The sequence below is a fragment of the Balaenoptera acutorostrata genome, chromosome 2 (assembly GCF_949987535.1).
Source record: "Balaenoptera acutorostrata chromosome 2, mBalAcu1.1, whole genome shotgun sequence".
Taxonomy (NCBI): Eukaryota; Metazoa; Chordata; class Mammalia; order Artiodactyla; family Balaenopteridae; genus Balaenoptera; species Balaenoptera acutorostrata.
This window is the reverse complement of record NC_080065.1, coordinates 67,989,034-68,003,492: the sequence shown is the minus strand read 5'-3', so window position 1 is coordinate 68,003,492 and position 14,459 is coordinate 67,989,034. Positions and strand designations below refer to the sequence as shown.

Here is a 14,459-nt window from a genome sequence, read left to right as displayed (position 1 = left end):
AAGCCATCTGGTCCTGGACTTTTGTTTGTTGGAAGATTTTTAATCACAGTTCCAATTTCATTACTTGTGATCAGTCTGTTCATATTTTCTATTTCTTCCTGGTTCAGTCTTGGAAGGTTATACGTTTCTAAGAATTTGTCCATTTCTTCCAGGTTATCCATTTTATTGGCATAGTGTTGCTGGTAGTAGTCTCTTAGGATGCTTTGTATTTCTGCGGTGTCCATTGTAACTTCTCCTTTTTCATTTCTAATTTTATTGATTTGAGTCATCTCCCTCTTTTTCTTGATGAGTCTGGGTAAAGGTTTATCAATTTTTTTAATCTCAAAGAACAAGCTTTTAGTTTTATTGATCTTTGCTATTGTTTTCTTTGTTTCTATTTCATTCTGTTGCATCACATTTCCAGGTTTCTGGAGGTCAGTTAGAGCTTTATTCTGACTTATTGATTTTTTCAGTTTGCTTATTAGACAATGTTTTCACCATGTGTTGAAATTTCCAAGTTGGGAATATCTCTTGGTACATGATAGCTTTCTCTAGAACATCTTTATTCTCTCCCTTTGATAGATTAATTTTGCAAAAGGTAGAAAGCATTTCTTGATAAGAATTTAGTGGAGTCAAAGTCCCTCTCCTCACTCATTAATCTGAAGATTTTTAAATTTTGTAGTTCTGTTGAAAATTTTTTAAATCAGGGAAAATTAATATTTGGAAAACTTTTTAAGGCACATATTATATGAACAAATAATTAAGTCTATGTTGATTTTTTTTAGTTTAAAAAATATTTTAAGAAAAAAATTAAGTCAAAATAAAATGTGTATATAAACACCCATAAATGCTCTATTTACTTTGAGTTAGAAAACAATGTAGCATATCATTTGTTTTTGCAAAATTCATGTTGTGCTTTTATAATTTAACAGGGCAATGAAAGATAAATGTTTTTCTTTCTCTAGATTCATTTAAAACCAGTCACACTTCTAACTGAACAAGATCATGTGGAACATAATCTGGCTTCTGAGAGAAGGAAAGTTCGATTACAACATGAAGATACTTTTAAAAACTTGATGAAGGAAAGTGGCAAGTTTGATGGTCAGTAAATCTACTTACAGGAACTTTAATTATATGACTGTGGCCTAGCATGTGATCTATCCTGGAGAATGTTCCATGTGCACTTGAGAAGAATGTGTATTCTGCTGCTGTGTTGATCCTTTCCAGTAATGAGAAAGAAAACCAGAGATAGAATAACCTCAATTCAGGTCAGAGTTCCTGACCAGAAAATGTGGGATAAATGTAAAATTGTCCAAGCAGAATGACACAATAGTTAATGAACATCCAAAGTACAAGAATTGAAATTGACCTCCAGATGAGTATGCCCCTACTTGGAAGCCTGTAGAAAGGGTGACATTTGTTTATTGTACTTAACATGGGTACACAGCCAGAGCTGTGAGCCTAGACTGGTCTCTAAACCTGGAAGAGCCCTATTTCCCCATTGATTGGCAATTACCTCCAAATAGGCATACTTCTGCACCAAGGTCCCCTATACTCAATATATTTCTGTGTAGATGTCATAGCTGATGCTTATACACATATGACCTGCCCTAGTACCCTCCTCTATGTGTCCCAGTGTAGGCCATGTATGTCTTCATAGGAATCAAGTAGCTTTTTCTTTAATTATCCCTCAGAAAAGGAGTTGCCTTATATTTGAGTCTTTGCAATGTCTCTCACAGTATAAGGTCCTCTCTTAATTTTTTATTTTATCCTGGTAACACAATATTCAAACAAGTATGCACCTTTCTTTTTTTCATTTAACAATATAGTTTACAGATAATTTATATTAATTTATTTTGAAACAAAAAAGTACCATTTGAGTAAGAGAAATTAACCTTAAAAAATCTCAATCAATACTAGTTTTGGATGTTTATAGAAAATTATCTAACAAAATCAGTACTTAAAAAAGAAGTTGGAAGGGATTTAAGACTTCATATGCTTTTTAAGGATCACTTTAGGAAGCAATCCAATTCTGATTACAGCACTATGGTGGACTTGGAGTCTGAAAAAAACTAAAATTTCTGGATGAAATATTTACAAACATCTTTGCAAACACATCTCAGCAGGCAAAAAAATAAGAGAAAGCCTTGAAGTCCACAAATGATTAGAAACACAAATTCAGCAGTGTAAGGAGATACAAGAGTTGGCATTTACTCAGGAGGAACCTGTATGTGCCAGACCTAGAGCTGTGTTTTAATGGGCCTGCCAGGGCTCAGGAGACACAGCCAGGTGGAAGGTTGGATCAAGGAACCATACCTAGAGCTGCAACACCCCCAAAATGATACCCTCAGTGGGTCAACTGGAAAAATCCCACCCCTCAGAGAGCTCTGGTAGGGATGCTTTCCACTTAGCCCTAGGTGGAATGGAAAAAAACTGTTTCTCTTTGAGGATTCAATCACAACTACATTCTCAAGCAGATTTGGTGTCAGAATTCACATAATTTGTTTGGCCCAAAACAGACCAAGTGATACTTAGTGTGAAGTGGTACTGTGCTACGTACCCACGGGTGATCTGCAGCCACAAATGCAAATCCTCTGTGAAGAAATGACTTTAAGCCCAGCCCTTAAGAACTGTCACAGATAAAGATCCAAGGAATGTGAGCTCCTAGTCAAAAATCATAAAAGACAAAAATAAGTCACCTAAATCCAGAAAAGCACCAGACCATAGAATGAGGCCCACAAAGACTACAGATACTGAATTTACCATATAAAGAATTCGCAGTAAGAACATTAATATATTTTAAGAAAAGAGTATCAAAAGTATTATATAGGAACAAGAAAATGACCTAGACTACTTGACAAAGAAGCAAAAGGAATTTCTATAAAAAAGAATATATAATAATTAAAATTTGAAACTCAATGAGTGGGACTTCCCTGGTGGTGCAGTGCTTAAGAATCTGCCTGCCAGTGCAGGGGACACGGGTTCGATCCCTGGTCTGGGAAGTTCCCACATGCCATGGAGCAACTAAGCCTGTGTGCCACAACTACTGAGCCTGCGTTCTAGAGCCTGTGAGCCACAACTACTGAGTCCACATGCCGCAACTACTGAAGCCCACACACCTAGAGCCCATGTTCCTCAACAAGAGAAGCCACCACAATGAGAAGCCTGTGCACCACAACGAAGAGTAGCCCCAGCTCGCCACAACTAGAGAAAGCCCGTGCACAGCAATGAAGACCCAATGCAGACAAAAAATAAATAAATAAAAATTTAAAAAAAACTCAATGAATGAATTAAACAGTATCTAAGACAGTAAACTGGAAAAGTATATCTGAAGAAGTTACCTAGAATGCAGATGGATAGACAAAGAAATGGGAAATATATAAGAGAGATTAGGAGACGTAGAGAATGGAGTAAGAAGTCTAACAAGCATCTAATCAAAGTTCCAGGAAGAGAGGAGAAAAAGAAAGGGAGAGAAGTAACATTTGAAGCAAACAACATTGACATTTCATTAAAGGGTAACATGAAAGTTTAACATACATATGAAAAGATGTTGGACCTCATTATTATTCAGGGAAATGCAAATTATAACCTCCATGAGACACTATTTCACACCCACGAAATTGGAAAAATTGAAGAGTCCACAATACTATTTAAGTGAAAATGGGGAGCAGTAGGAACTGTAATAAACAACAGACAGAAGTATAAATCAGTACAATCATTTTGTTACCTAAAAATATTCTGTTGTTAGTAAGGACTGTGAACATGGAATAAATCAGCAAAGTTAAGTTTATTCATCCATTCATTCATTCAATAAATATTGACTGAGCACCCACATTCTGGAATTTTATTAGAATTTTAAAAAATCAGTCCTTGCCCAAAGGAGCTTAGGATATAGGGGGTCAGATAATCAAAGATCACACAAATAAACATAAAATTATAACTGTGAAAGAAAGGTACAAATGGGAGCTCATAATAGTGGGATTGCTGTGGTCAGAGAAGGCTTTCCTGAGGAAGTAGTGACTGAGATGGGCCAAGAAAGAATAGGAGGTAAGTGGAAGAAAGTGTGGGTGGCCAGTGGAACTGCCGCTGACAGAGGGAGCACCATGTAGAAATGCCCTGATGTTGAGGGCAACATTTAGTTACAGGAACTGAAAAAGGGCTATTGTGGCTGCAACAAAGGGAGAGAGAGCTTGAGAGAGGAAGGGGTGCTAGGAGCAAATCAGACTAGCTGGGGCTGGAGAGGTAGGCATAGGCCAGCCAGGAAAGGAAGGGCTTGGGGCCATAGGAATGATTTAGGTTCTTCTAATAAGCCAAGGGGAAGTCACTGCATGTTTTTAAGCAGGGGACTGAAATGATCAGTGGAATGAAGGGGAAAAAACATAAAAGAAAAATACCATCAATTAATGAAAAATATAATAATTAGATCAGGAAATGGAGTTAAATCTCTGTAACCGCTCTTCTCTGCTCACTTATATGTGACTGTGATAAGAAAGGCTCCATTCCCAGTTACCGACAACAGCCAGGCATGTCTGTGCTCTCACACTGAAAGCCCAGCTGTGCCTCTGACGGTACAACCAGGATGGTACCCTGCTCTGTAATTCTTTCTCCCACCTCCTCAACAATAGCACGTGAGATTTAAGCCTAGCTGGTGATTCCCTTGATGATGCAGGCAATATAACTGAATACGTTTTACTGCTTTGCCGCCAAAGTAAATGATTTCTCCATTGTTGAGAGTCAAAACCAATTGGTCAGTAAATGAAGCAGATATGATTCAAAAGAAGCAGAAAGACACTAAGAAGTACAATGTATTGTGTCTTTTCTGTTTGTGACTGCATTCATTACAAAACAGTAACTATGGGAGGCTATATTCCCATTCTGAAGTTTATCATACAGCAAACTATTCCAGATTTTCAGTGTCTGTGGCCCTTTAAAGCTCAAATCGCTTTCTTTTTAATAACTTTATTAACATACCATAAATGGCCCATACTTAAAGTGTACAACTTGATAGGTCTTGAGACATGTATACCCCCATGAAACCATCACCACAATCAAGATAATAACATATCCATCAATCCCCAAATTTCTTTCTGCCCTGATCTGCTCTGATCTGCCCCTCTTCCACCTGAAGCAACTCAAATTTAAACTTAAACATTCTTTTAATCAAAATTCTGGTTGACTTGTAAAACAGGTTGGAATACAATCTCTAAAATGCCCTTTCTGATCTGTGGTCTTATTCAATTCACTGTAAATAAAGCCTATTCATTTCTTCAGGAGTTTTAAGTCTTTGGTAATAATTTAATTTTTCTAAAAATCCCATGAGTTGAAGGAAAGGCTGTAGCTTCAGGTTCTGCATGTAACTCCACCATCTTTGTTCACATCCACCTTTCAGATCCCACTTGTGATGAAGAAGAAGGAACGGTTTCCACGAGGGGCACCTCTGTGCAGAGCATTGAACTTGTCCTCCCACCCCATGCAAACCATCATGGAAATACATTTGGTGGCCAGATCATGGCTTGGATGGAGACGGTGGCTACTATTTCTGCAAGGTTCTTGGTTTGGACCTTTGGCTTGTGATCTTGAGACCAGTGGGGAGAGGACAGAAGGGTCTGAGGCTCAGTTATTGGGCAGTCAAGGAAATGAGTAGAGAACAATGTTGCCTTTTATCAAAATGAGAAAATGATAAGTCATTTTCCTGTTTACCTTAGAATTATTCTGTCCTTTTTTTGAAGGTGAATGTTTAAATCCTTGGTTCAAAACTAAAAATGAAATGACAGTTCTTATACTTGATTCTGAATTATGACTGTTGATCTTATGACACTGCAACTCCTTGTCACATTACTTATGACAAAGTAGATGCAGGATAGAAATAGAAGATAGCCTTTACACTTAAAAATGGTCAAGATACAAACTTTTATAAAGGCGGTTTACAATTAGGTCTGATCTCTGAAGGTGCTGGTTAGAATCATCATGGCCAAAGGATTAACTGAAACATAAGATGAGAAAGAGGAAAGAACTTAGAAAAGTACTTTTAAATGCTCCTCAGTTTCAAAAAGGGTTCCTTTATTCTTAATGGAGCCATGTAGGTAATTGAGCAGCTTTAAAGAACATTGTTCTCTGAAAATGCATTTGAACAGGATCTGCCCTTCCAACAATTTTTGTAACCACTGAAAATTGTTAAGGTTTTATTTTCCCCAAATTAAAGGAATTTTATTATTAATATGTCTACAGTTATGACTATAATTAGAAACCTGTGGTTATCCTTCCTATAAATTGTGCACAAATATAAGAGCTTGTTTTTAAAATGACATTGTCACTCTTAATGACAATAAAGCATTTGAACCTGTTCTATTGTAAAGGCTTACAATATAATTAACTGTGGCAGAGTCTGTTCACTTATTGTTGGCACAATTCTTTAGCGTAACTGGATGACGACAGTGGGAATCTAAAATGTAGAAAATTATGGAAGTAACTTTCTGAGATTAAATTTTCTTTATAGATTTCCAAAACTCCGCACACCACAAAAATCGTAAAATGTATTCTTTGTAGCCTTTCAGGCTTTGTGCAGCAATCCAGGTAATTTTTCTTTGGGGGAAAAAAAATTAGTCTTTGACATGCGGGTGAACTCAGGTAACAGTGAAGCCAAGGAATGCATGTGAGTGGTACCAGCTGACAGTTCCCTTCACTGTGCCCCACTCCAACCTGGGAGTCACAGCTTTCTGCGATTGTAGTCATGAACTGTCAGGAGGAAAAAAAAATCCCTCAAGTTAGAACAAATGACAGTGGTTTGTTTTTTGGAGATACTTCCATAGGGCACAAAACAAGAGCAGGACAGTCACCACAAGAGCAGGAGCGCCAGCATCTTGGTAAAGACCCCACGGCCTGGGGACGTGTGGCATTTCCTACAATATTTGCAGGTAATGTACGGGGCCACTCTCAACACACACAATCCAGTTATTCATTTCCCTCTGAGCTAAAAGAGATATTCATTTAGAAAGCACCCCGAACACTGGTCTATTGCGTCCATTAAGCAAAGCAACAGTTCCTGAAAATATTTTGGAGAATGATCACTTTCTTCTCTCTCTCCTTCCCTTTGTTTCATCAGCCGCCTGTGTCGAGCGCATCCCCTTCTGAAGTCCGTGGACATGTTTAAGTTCCGGGGACCATCTACAGTTGGAGATCGTCTTGTCTTCAATGCCATTGTCAACAATACATTTCAGACCTGGTAAAGCATGTCTGGTGCTCTTAGGCTGCTATAATTGAATTCAAACTTGCACATAAGCAATATTTTTGTTTTATTTCAATCTGGAGGTAAGTATAGTGACTACTTTAAAGAAATCAAGTTCCTTCTAATTTTTTTAAAACTTCACTTAATCTTCGAAATCCATAGACACACATTTTAACTCTCTGTTCCACTTCAGGCCTCCTTACACTGTTATGATAAGTTGGTTTTTGTCTCATAATAAGTGTGACTGTATGTCCTACTTGATCCAGGATGGTCTTGGTTTGCACCTGTCATAATTATTAATTCTTCCTTTCACTCTCAAAAGAGTCATGTGGTCAACCACTTCATAATGGACCTGTCATTTATCACCATGAAGTCCAAACCACTTCCCAGTTATTTTTATTATTCTTGATACACAAAGAAAAGATTTAATTTAGTATTTTTTTCTTTTTAAATGTAAAAAAGAACATCTGTGTTTCCTATCCAGTTTCAGTGTTTGACGCTTTTAAATTATAGGACTATTGTTTTTAGGAGAGAAAACTTGATTTTGGCACAGTTTAACCACCCCCTCCCCCATTACCAAAATATGTTCATGAAGGTATATAAAGTTCCACTGGCCTTTTTACCACTTGAAAGTGGGAAAGTAAAGCAGAAATGCTCCTAGGAGCTTGTACATCAGATCAATTGACCTGATGAAATGGATGTTAACAGTTGCATAGATTAGCAGATGACAATGAAACAACCCAGGGTCCTCATTCTCTTCCTTGCCTGGAGGAGGTGGTGGGGCAGTGGGCAGAGTAGGCCTGGCATGCTCAGGTTCTCTGTCCACTGCCCTTGTCGCCCATCTGCAGTGTCGAAGTGGGAGTGCGCGTGGAGGCCTTTGACTGCCAGGAGTGGTCTGGGGGCCAGGGCCGTCATATCAACAGTGCTTTTCTCATTTATAATGCTGTCAATGATAAGGAAGAACTGATCACATTTCCCAGAATCAAACCGATGTCAAAGGTCAGTTATTAGCACATGTGGTTCAGTAATCAGACCACTTATTCTGGGGAAGCTGTGGGTACAGAGCTCCACCCAGAATCTTTCCCTGCACTGGCAACAACCTCCATGTCTATTCCCCTTTGGTTTTCTTTCTTTTCTGCATCACAAAGTAAAGCAGTCTTTTTCTTCTTTTTCCAAATCACTCTAGTCATTTATTAACTGGTGAAGTCCTTGAAGACCTCACATCTACTCAGCCACATGCTGCTGTTGGAAGCATATCGTCTTCTGTGTCTCATTTCTGACTCTCTTCTCCCACTTTACACCCAGTTCTCTATGCTGCTCTACGCTCATCGGAATTAAGTCTTTCGGAATAAGCTGCCTTACTGCCAACTCTGACCTGAAGATAGTTCACGTAGAGACTCCTTGTCCCAATTAGCCTTTTCAACTGACTTAGGAGAGAGAAACTTAAGGATTGTAACACTAAAATATTAGAAATTTATTGATTTTACTTTGTTTTTTATTTAAGGATGATTTTAGACGGTATCGTGGAGCTCTTGCACGCAAGAGAATTCGCCTAGGCAGGTAAGGGACTTAGGTGTAAGGATTTTATGGAATCTTCTGTCATCTGACAAATTACATAGCAAAGAGCCCTCTCTGTGTCTCTATTCCCATATAATGTAAAAAGAGAAGGTCTGATGTTTTTTGACTGTGGAGACTACTGTGATGGAAATTGTTCTTTCTGATTGTTCCACCAGTAAAGGCAGATTTTTAAAACTGCTGATTTCAGTTCAAGAAACTGTCATAGTTATTGCTGTGTGCTAAATACAGGGAAGAAAACTGTTATTTAATATTTTAATTTTTTTCCAGAAAATACATTATTTCCCACAAAGGAGAGGTTCCACTTTGCATACACTGGGATACTGGCAACCAGGTGACAGTTTTATGATCTGAAGTTGTTCATGTAAAATCACTTCATTACAAAAATGGAAATCCCCTCATTTAACTGACTCACGTTGTACCTACACAGGTTAGATGAAAAGGTGAATTATAGCAACCAGTCATCTCAAAATGAAACAAAACCAAGCTATCAGTAACTAGTTATCAGCCAGCTGCTTCACTGCCTTGTTTGAATTATATGTATAGTTCCTGAGTTACAGACTCTGGATGCTCTGCCATCAAATGCATTCAAGCAACATAGGACATTGAGATCTGGTGTTTCATCACAGCATGTGTTGAATGACATGCCCACTGGCTTGCATTTTTATAACACAATAGCAAAGTATTAGTCATTTTAATGTTTTTGACCATAAAATGTAAAGGGAAATCCAAGTTTACTTATTACCCGTTGATTACAAGTCATACTGAAGGGTGTTCTTGTCTTTGCTTAGGATACTAATTAAAATGATACTAATCTGCTAAGCATATATGACTCACATTACCTGTCTGAATTCTGCATTAAGAGTTTGAGACAGAAATTATGTTCCTGTAACTTAGTTCTAACCTCAACATCATCACTTTGGCTCTAACAGTGCCCACTTTCTAAGCAGAAAATGTTTGATCACATATCTGCACTGAACTCAGAGCATTTCAAATATTTGTGTTTTAGGTATCCTTGAGTAATGGCAATGTGGAGGCTCTCAAAAGCCTGGCAGCCAAAAGTGGTTGGGAGATTACCAGTGCTGTGGAAAAGGTAGGAGGCATCCAGGTATACACACAACCCGTTGCCCATCACAAATGAAAGTTGTCATGGTACTGGTTGTTCTGCTACTTCTGATGCTGCTTTTAAGAAGGAAAAAATGGAGATCAAGATGGCAGAGTACAAGGACACTGAGCTCACCTCCCACTACGAACACATCAAAAATACATCCACATGTAGAGCAATTCACACTGAAAACAAACTGGAGAGTGGCAGAAAGACTCTTATACAACAAACAAGGCTGTAGAGAAAGATCCACATGGAGTCAGGTAGGAGGGGAAGAGAAGCAATCAGGTCAGGACCTGCATCCCTAGGATAGGACACCTCAGCCCTGGTGTCTGATACCGGGAGAAGGAGTCCCCTTAGCTTGTTTAAAAACCAGTGGGACTAACAAGAGGGCTATAAAAAACCTAGACTCTGCTCTTAAAGAGCATACACATGCTTCCTGGCTCTTGGGAACCAGGCAAAGGAAGCAGATTGAAACTTCCCAGGGCTCTGGCTGGTTTCCTGCAACCACCCCAGTGCACACCCTGGCCCATGCCAAGCATCCACTCCAACCCCTCTAGCTCCACTGCAGCTCCCCACTAGGGTGAAGGTTGCCACTGCTGAGGAGGTTGCACAGCTGGCAGAAATGGAGCCAGCTCAGACCAGGCACTGCATCTGAACAGGGCGAGGGTGGCCATTACTGGTGCTCATGAAGGTGCTGTATCACGAGCAGTCTGGAGCTCTGACTGGCGTGCCAAGACTGCCTAGCATGTATCCCAGCCTACACCGGGTACCCACTATGGGCCTTCTTGCTCCAGTACTTCTCCCCTCTGTGGTGATGGTGCCACTGCTGGAATAGGGGAGAGCGCACACTTAGATGGAACAGAACTAGCTTGGACGCAACTCTCAGGGCTTCTGCGCCAGCACCTTGGGACCCCCTCACTGTCCCCAGTAGGAAAGTAATGGCCACTAAGCATAGGAGAAGCCCTAGCTCACAGCTAGCTCTGGCTTTAGCCCCTCCATATCCAGCCCCCCCTCCCACCAAGGTGATAGCTGCCAGCACACCCTGGGGGAAGATGTGACTCATGCTCACGTCAGATCCAGCTCTCCCACCAAAGCCACTGGGCAGATATGGACTGCATATGGACATTCCCACACAAGGATACTCTTCAAGACCAGGATAAGTAACTGTTTCACCTAATTTCATAGAGACAGAGAAAGTTAAGCAAAATGAGAAAACAGAGGAATTTGTTTTAAATGAAAGAACAAAAAAACCTGACAAAACAACTAATGAAACAGAGATAAATAATTTACCAGATAAAGAGCTCAAAGCATTAGTAATAAGAAATGCTAACTGAACTAGGGAAAAGAATAGATGAACACAATGAGAATTTTAACAAGGAACTAGAAAATATTAAGAAAAGAACAAGTCAGGGATAAATTAGGAGTTAGGGATTAACATATACACGCTACTATATATAAAAGAGATAATCAACAAGGACCTACTGTATAGCACAGGGAACTCAGTATTCTGAAATAACCTGTATGGGAAAAGATTCTGAAAAAGAATGGATATATGTATATATATAACTGAATCACTTTACTGTATACCTGAAACTAACACAAAATTGTAAATCAACTATACTCCAATTAAAAAAAAAAAAAAAGAACCAGTCAGAGCTGAAGAATACAATAACGGAAATGAAAAACACACTAGAAGGATTTAAAAGCAGACTAGGTAATAAAGAACACATAAGTAACATGGAAGATAGAATAATGGAAATCACCCAATCAGAACAGCAAAAAGAAAAATAAATTAAAAAACATAAAACCAGTTTAAGGGACCTCTGGGACAACATCAAGCATACTAACATTCACATTATAGGGGTCCCAGAAGGAGAAGAGAGAAAGTGGTCAAAAATGTATTTGGAAAAGTTATGATTGAAAACTTCCCAAACCTGAAAGAGGAAACAGGTATTCAAGTACAGGAAGCACAGAGAGATCCAAACACGATGAACCCAGAGACCCACATCAAGACATATCATAATTAAAATGGGAAAAGTTAAAGAAAAAGAGAGAATTCTAAAGACAGCAAGAGAAAAAACAGAGACACATACAAGGAAACCCCCCACTCCCCAATAGGCTATCAGCTGATTTTTCTGCAGAAACTTTACAAGCAAGAAGGGAGTGGCATAATATATTTAAAGTGCTGAAAGGGAAAAACCTACAACCTAGGATACTCTACCCAGCAAGATTATCATCTAGAATTGAAGGAAAGATAAACAGCTTCTCAGACAAGCAAAAAATAAAGGAGTTCATCAGTACTAAACCAACCCTAAAATAAATGTTAAAGAGTCTTCCCTAAGTGGAAAAGAAAAGGCTACAACAAGAAGTAAGAAGTCATAGGAAAGGAAAAACCCCACTAGTAAAGGCTGTGGATCAACCATTTAAATAAGCTAGTATAAATATTAAAAGACAAAAACTATAAATAAAATAAAATATAACTACAATAAACTGTTAAGGGATAAACATCAAAAACATAAAATATGAGGGAGGAGAGGAAAAAATGTAGATCTTTTAGAATGTGTTTGAACTTAAAGGACTACCAGTTTGAAACAAGCAGATAGTTACATGACAACATATATGAACACCATGGTAACCCCAAATCAGAAACTTAAATAGATGCAAAAAAACAAAAAGAAACGAACTCAAGCATACTACTAAAGAAAATAATCAAACCACAAGGGAAGAAACAAACAAACAAAAAGAAATAAACAGAGAAGAACTACCCAAAAAACTGGAAAACAAGTAATAAGATGGCAATAATATCAATAATTACTTTAAACGTCAATGGGCTAAATGCTCCAATCAAAAGACACAGGGTGGTTGACTGGATAAAAAACAAGACCCTTCTATATGCTGCCTACAAGAGACTGACTTCAGAGCTAAATACACACACAGACCAAAAATGAGGGAATGGAAAAAGATTTTATACAAACAGAAACAGCAAGAAGGCAGGGGTAGCAATAATCATATCAGACAAAATAGACTTTAAAACAAAGTCTATAACAAAAGACAAAGAAGGGCATTATACAACGATAAAGGGGAGGAAGACAAGATAGTGGAGTAGAAGGACTTGAGCTCACCTCCTCTCATGAAAACACCAAAATAACAACTAACTGCTGAACAATCATCGACAAAAAAGACTGGAACCTACCAAAAAAAATATTCTACATCCAAAGACAAAGTAGCCACAATGAGACGGTAGTAGGGGTGCATTTGCAATACAATCAAATTCCATGCTCACCAGGTAGGCGACCCACAAACTGGAAAATAATTATATCGCAGAGGTTCTGCCACAGGAGTGAGAGTTCTGAGCTCCATGTCAGGCTCCCCAGTCTGGGGGTCTGGCATCAGGAGGAGGAGCCCCCAGAGCATTTAGCTTTGAAGGCCAGAGGGCTTGACCTCAAGAACGCCACAGGACTGGGGGAAACAGAAACTCCACTCTTGAAGGGCACACACTAGGTCTCATGTGCACCGGGACATAGGGAAAAAGCAGTGACTTCATAGGAGCCTGGGCCAGACCTACCTGCTGGACTTCGAGGGACTCCTGGGGAGGCAGGAGGTGGCTGTGGCTTACTGTGGGGACAAAGACACTGGTGGCAGAGGTACCAGGAAATATTCATAGGAGTGAGTTCTCCTGGAGGACTACATTTTGACACCAAGACCTAGCCCCACCCAACAGCCTGTAGGCTGCCAAGTCTTCCTGAGCCCACAGCCACCTCTAAACACACCCCTTGACATGGCCCTGCCCATCAGAGGGACAAGACCCAGCTCCACCCACCACTGGGCAGGAACCAGTCCCTCCCACCAGAAAGCCTGCACAAACCTCTTAGACCAACCTCACCCACCAGGGGGAAGAAACCAGAAGCAAGAGGAGCTACAATCCTGAACCTGCGGAACAGAGACTGCAAACACAGAAAGTTAAACAAAATGAGATGGCAGAAGAATATGTTCCAGACAAAGGAACAAGATAAAAACTCCAGAAGAACAATTAAGTGAACTGGAGATAGGCAATCCACCTGAAAAAGAATTCAAAGTAATGATAGTAAAGATGATCCATGATCTCAGAAAAAGAATGGAGGCATAGACTGAGAAGATATAAGAAATGTTTAACAAAGAGCTAGAGGACATAAAGAACAAACAGACTTGAACAATACAATAACTGAAATGAAAAATACACTAGAAGGAATCAATAGCAGAACAAATAAGGCAGAAGAATGGATAAGTGAGCTGGAAGATAGAATGGTAGAAATCACTGCTGTGAATAAAGAATAAAAAATGAAAAGAAAGGAGGACAGTCTAATAGACTTCTGGGACATTAAATGCACCAACATTCGCATTATAGGGGTCCCAGAAGCAGAAGAGAGAGAGAAAGGGCCTAAGGAAATATTTGAAGAGGTAATAGCTGAAAACTTCTCTAACAAGGGGAAGGAAACAGTCACCCAAGTCCAGGAAGCACAGAGAGTCCCATACAGGATAAACCCAAGGAGGAACATGCTGAGACACATTAATCAAATTGACAAAAACTAAAGG

The 14,459-nt window shown here is 39.2% G+C and overlaps 1 protein-coding gene across 2 annotated transcripts in view; it reads left to right on the top strand.

Moving 5' to 3' along the window:
- ACOT12 (acyl-CoA thioesterase 12) overlaps positions 1–14,459 on the top strand; it is a 56,698-nt gene that overhangs the window by 24,268 nt on the left and 17,971 nt on the right. For both annotated transcript variants that reach the window (XM_057541869.1, XM_057541870.1), the window contains 7 exons: positions 945–1,080; positions 5,369–5,525; positions 7,082–7,201; positions 8,053–8,203; positions 8,709–8,764; positions 9,050–9,113; positions 9,789–9,872. In XM_057541869.1, the coding sequence (XP_057397852.1) occupies positions 945–1,080; positions 5,369–5,525; positions 7,082–7,201; positions 8,053–8,203; positions 8,709–8,764; positions 9,050–9,113; positions 9,789–9,872 (768 nt within the window). The remainder of the gene's footprint in view (positions 1–944; positions 1,081–5,368; positions 5,526–7,081; positions 7,202–8,052; positions 8,204–8,708; positions 8,765–9,049; positions 9,114–9,788; positions 9,873–14,459) is intronic.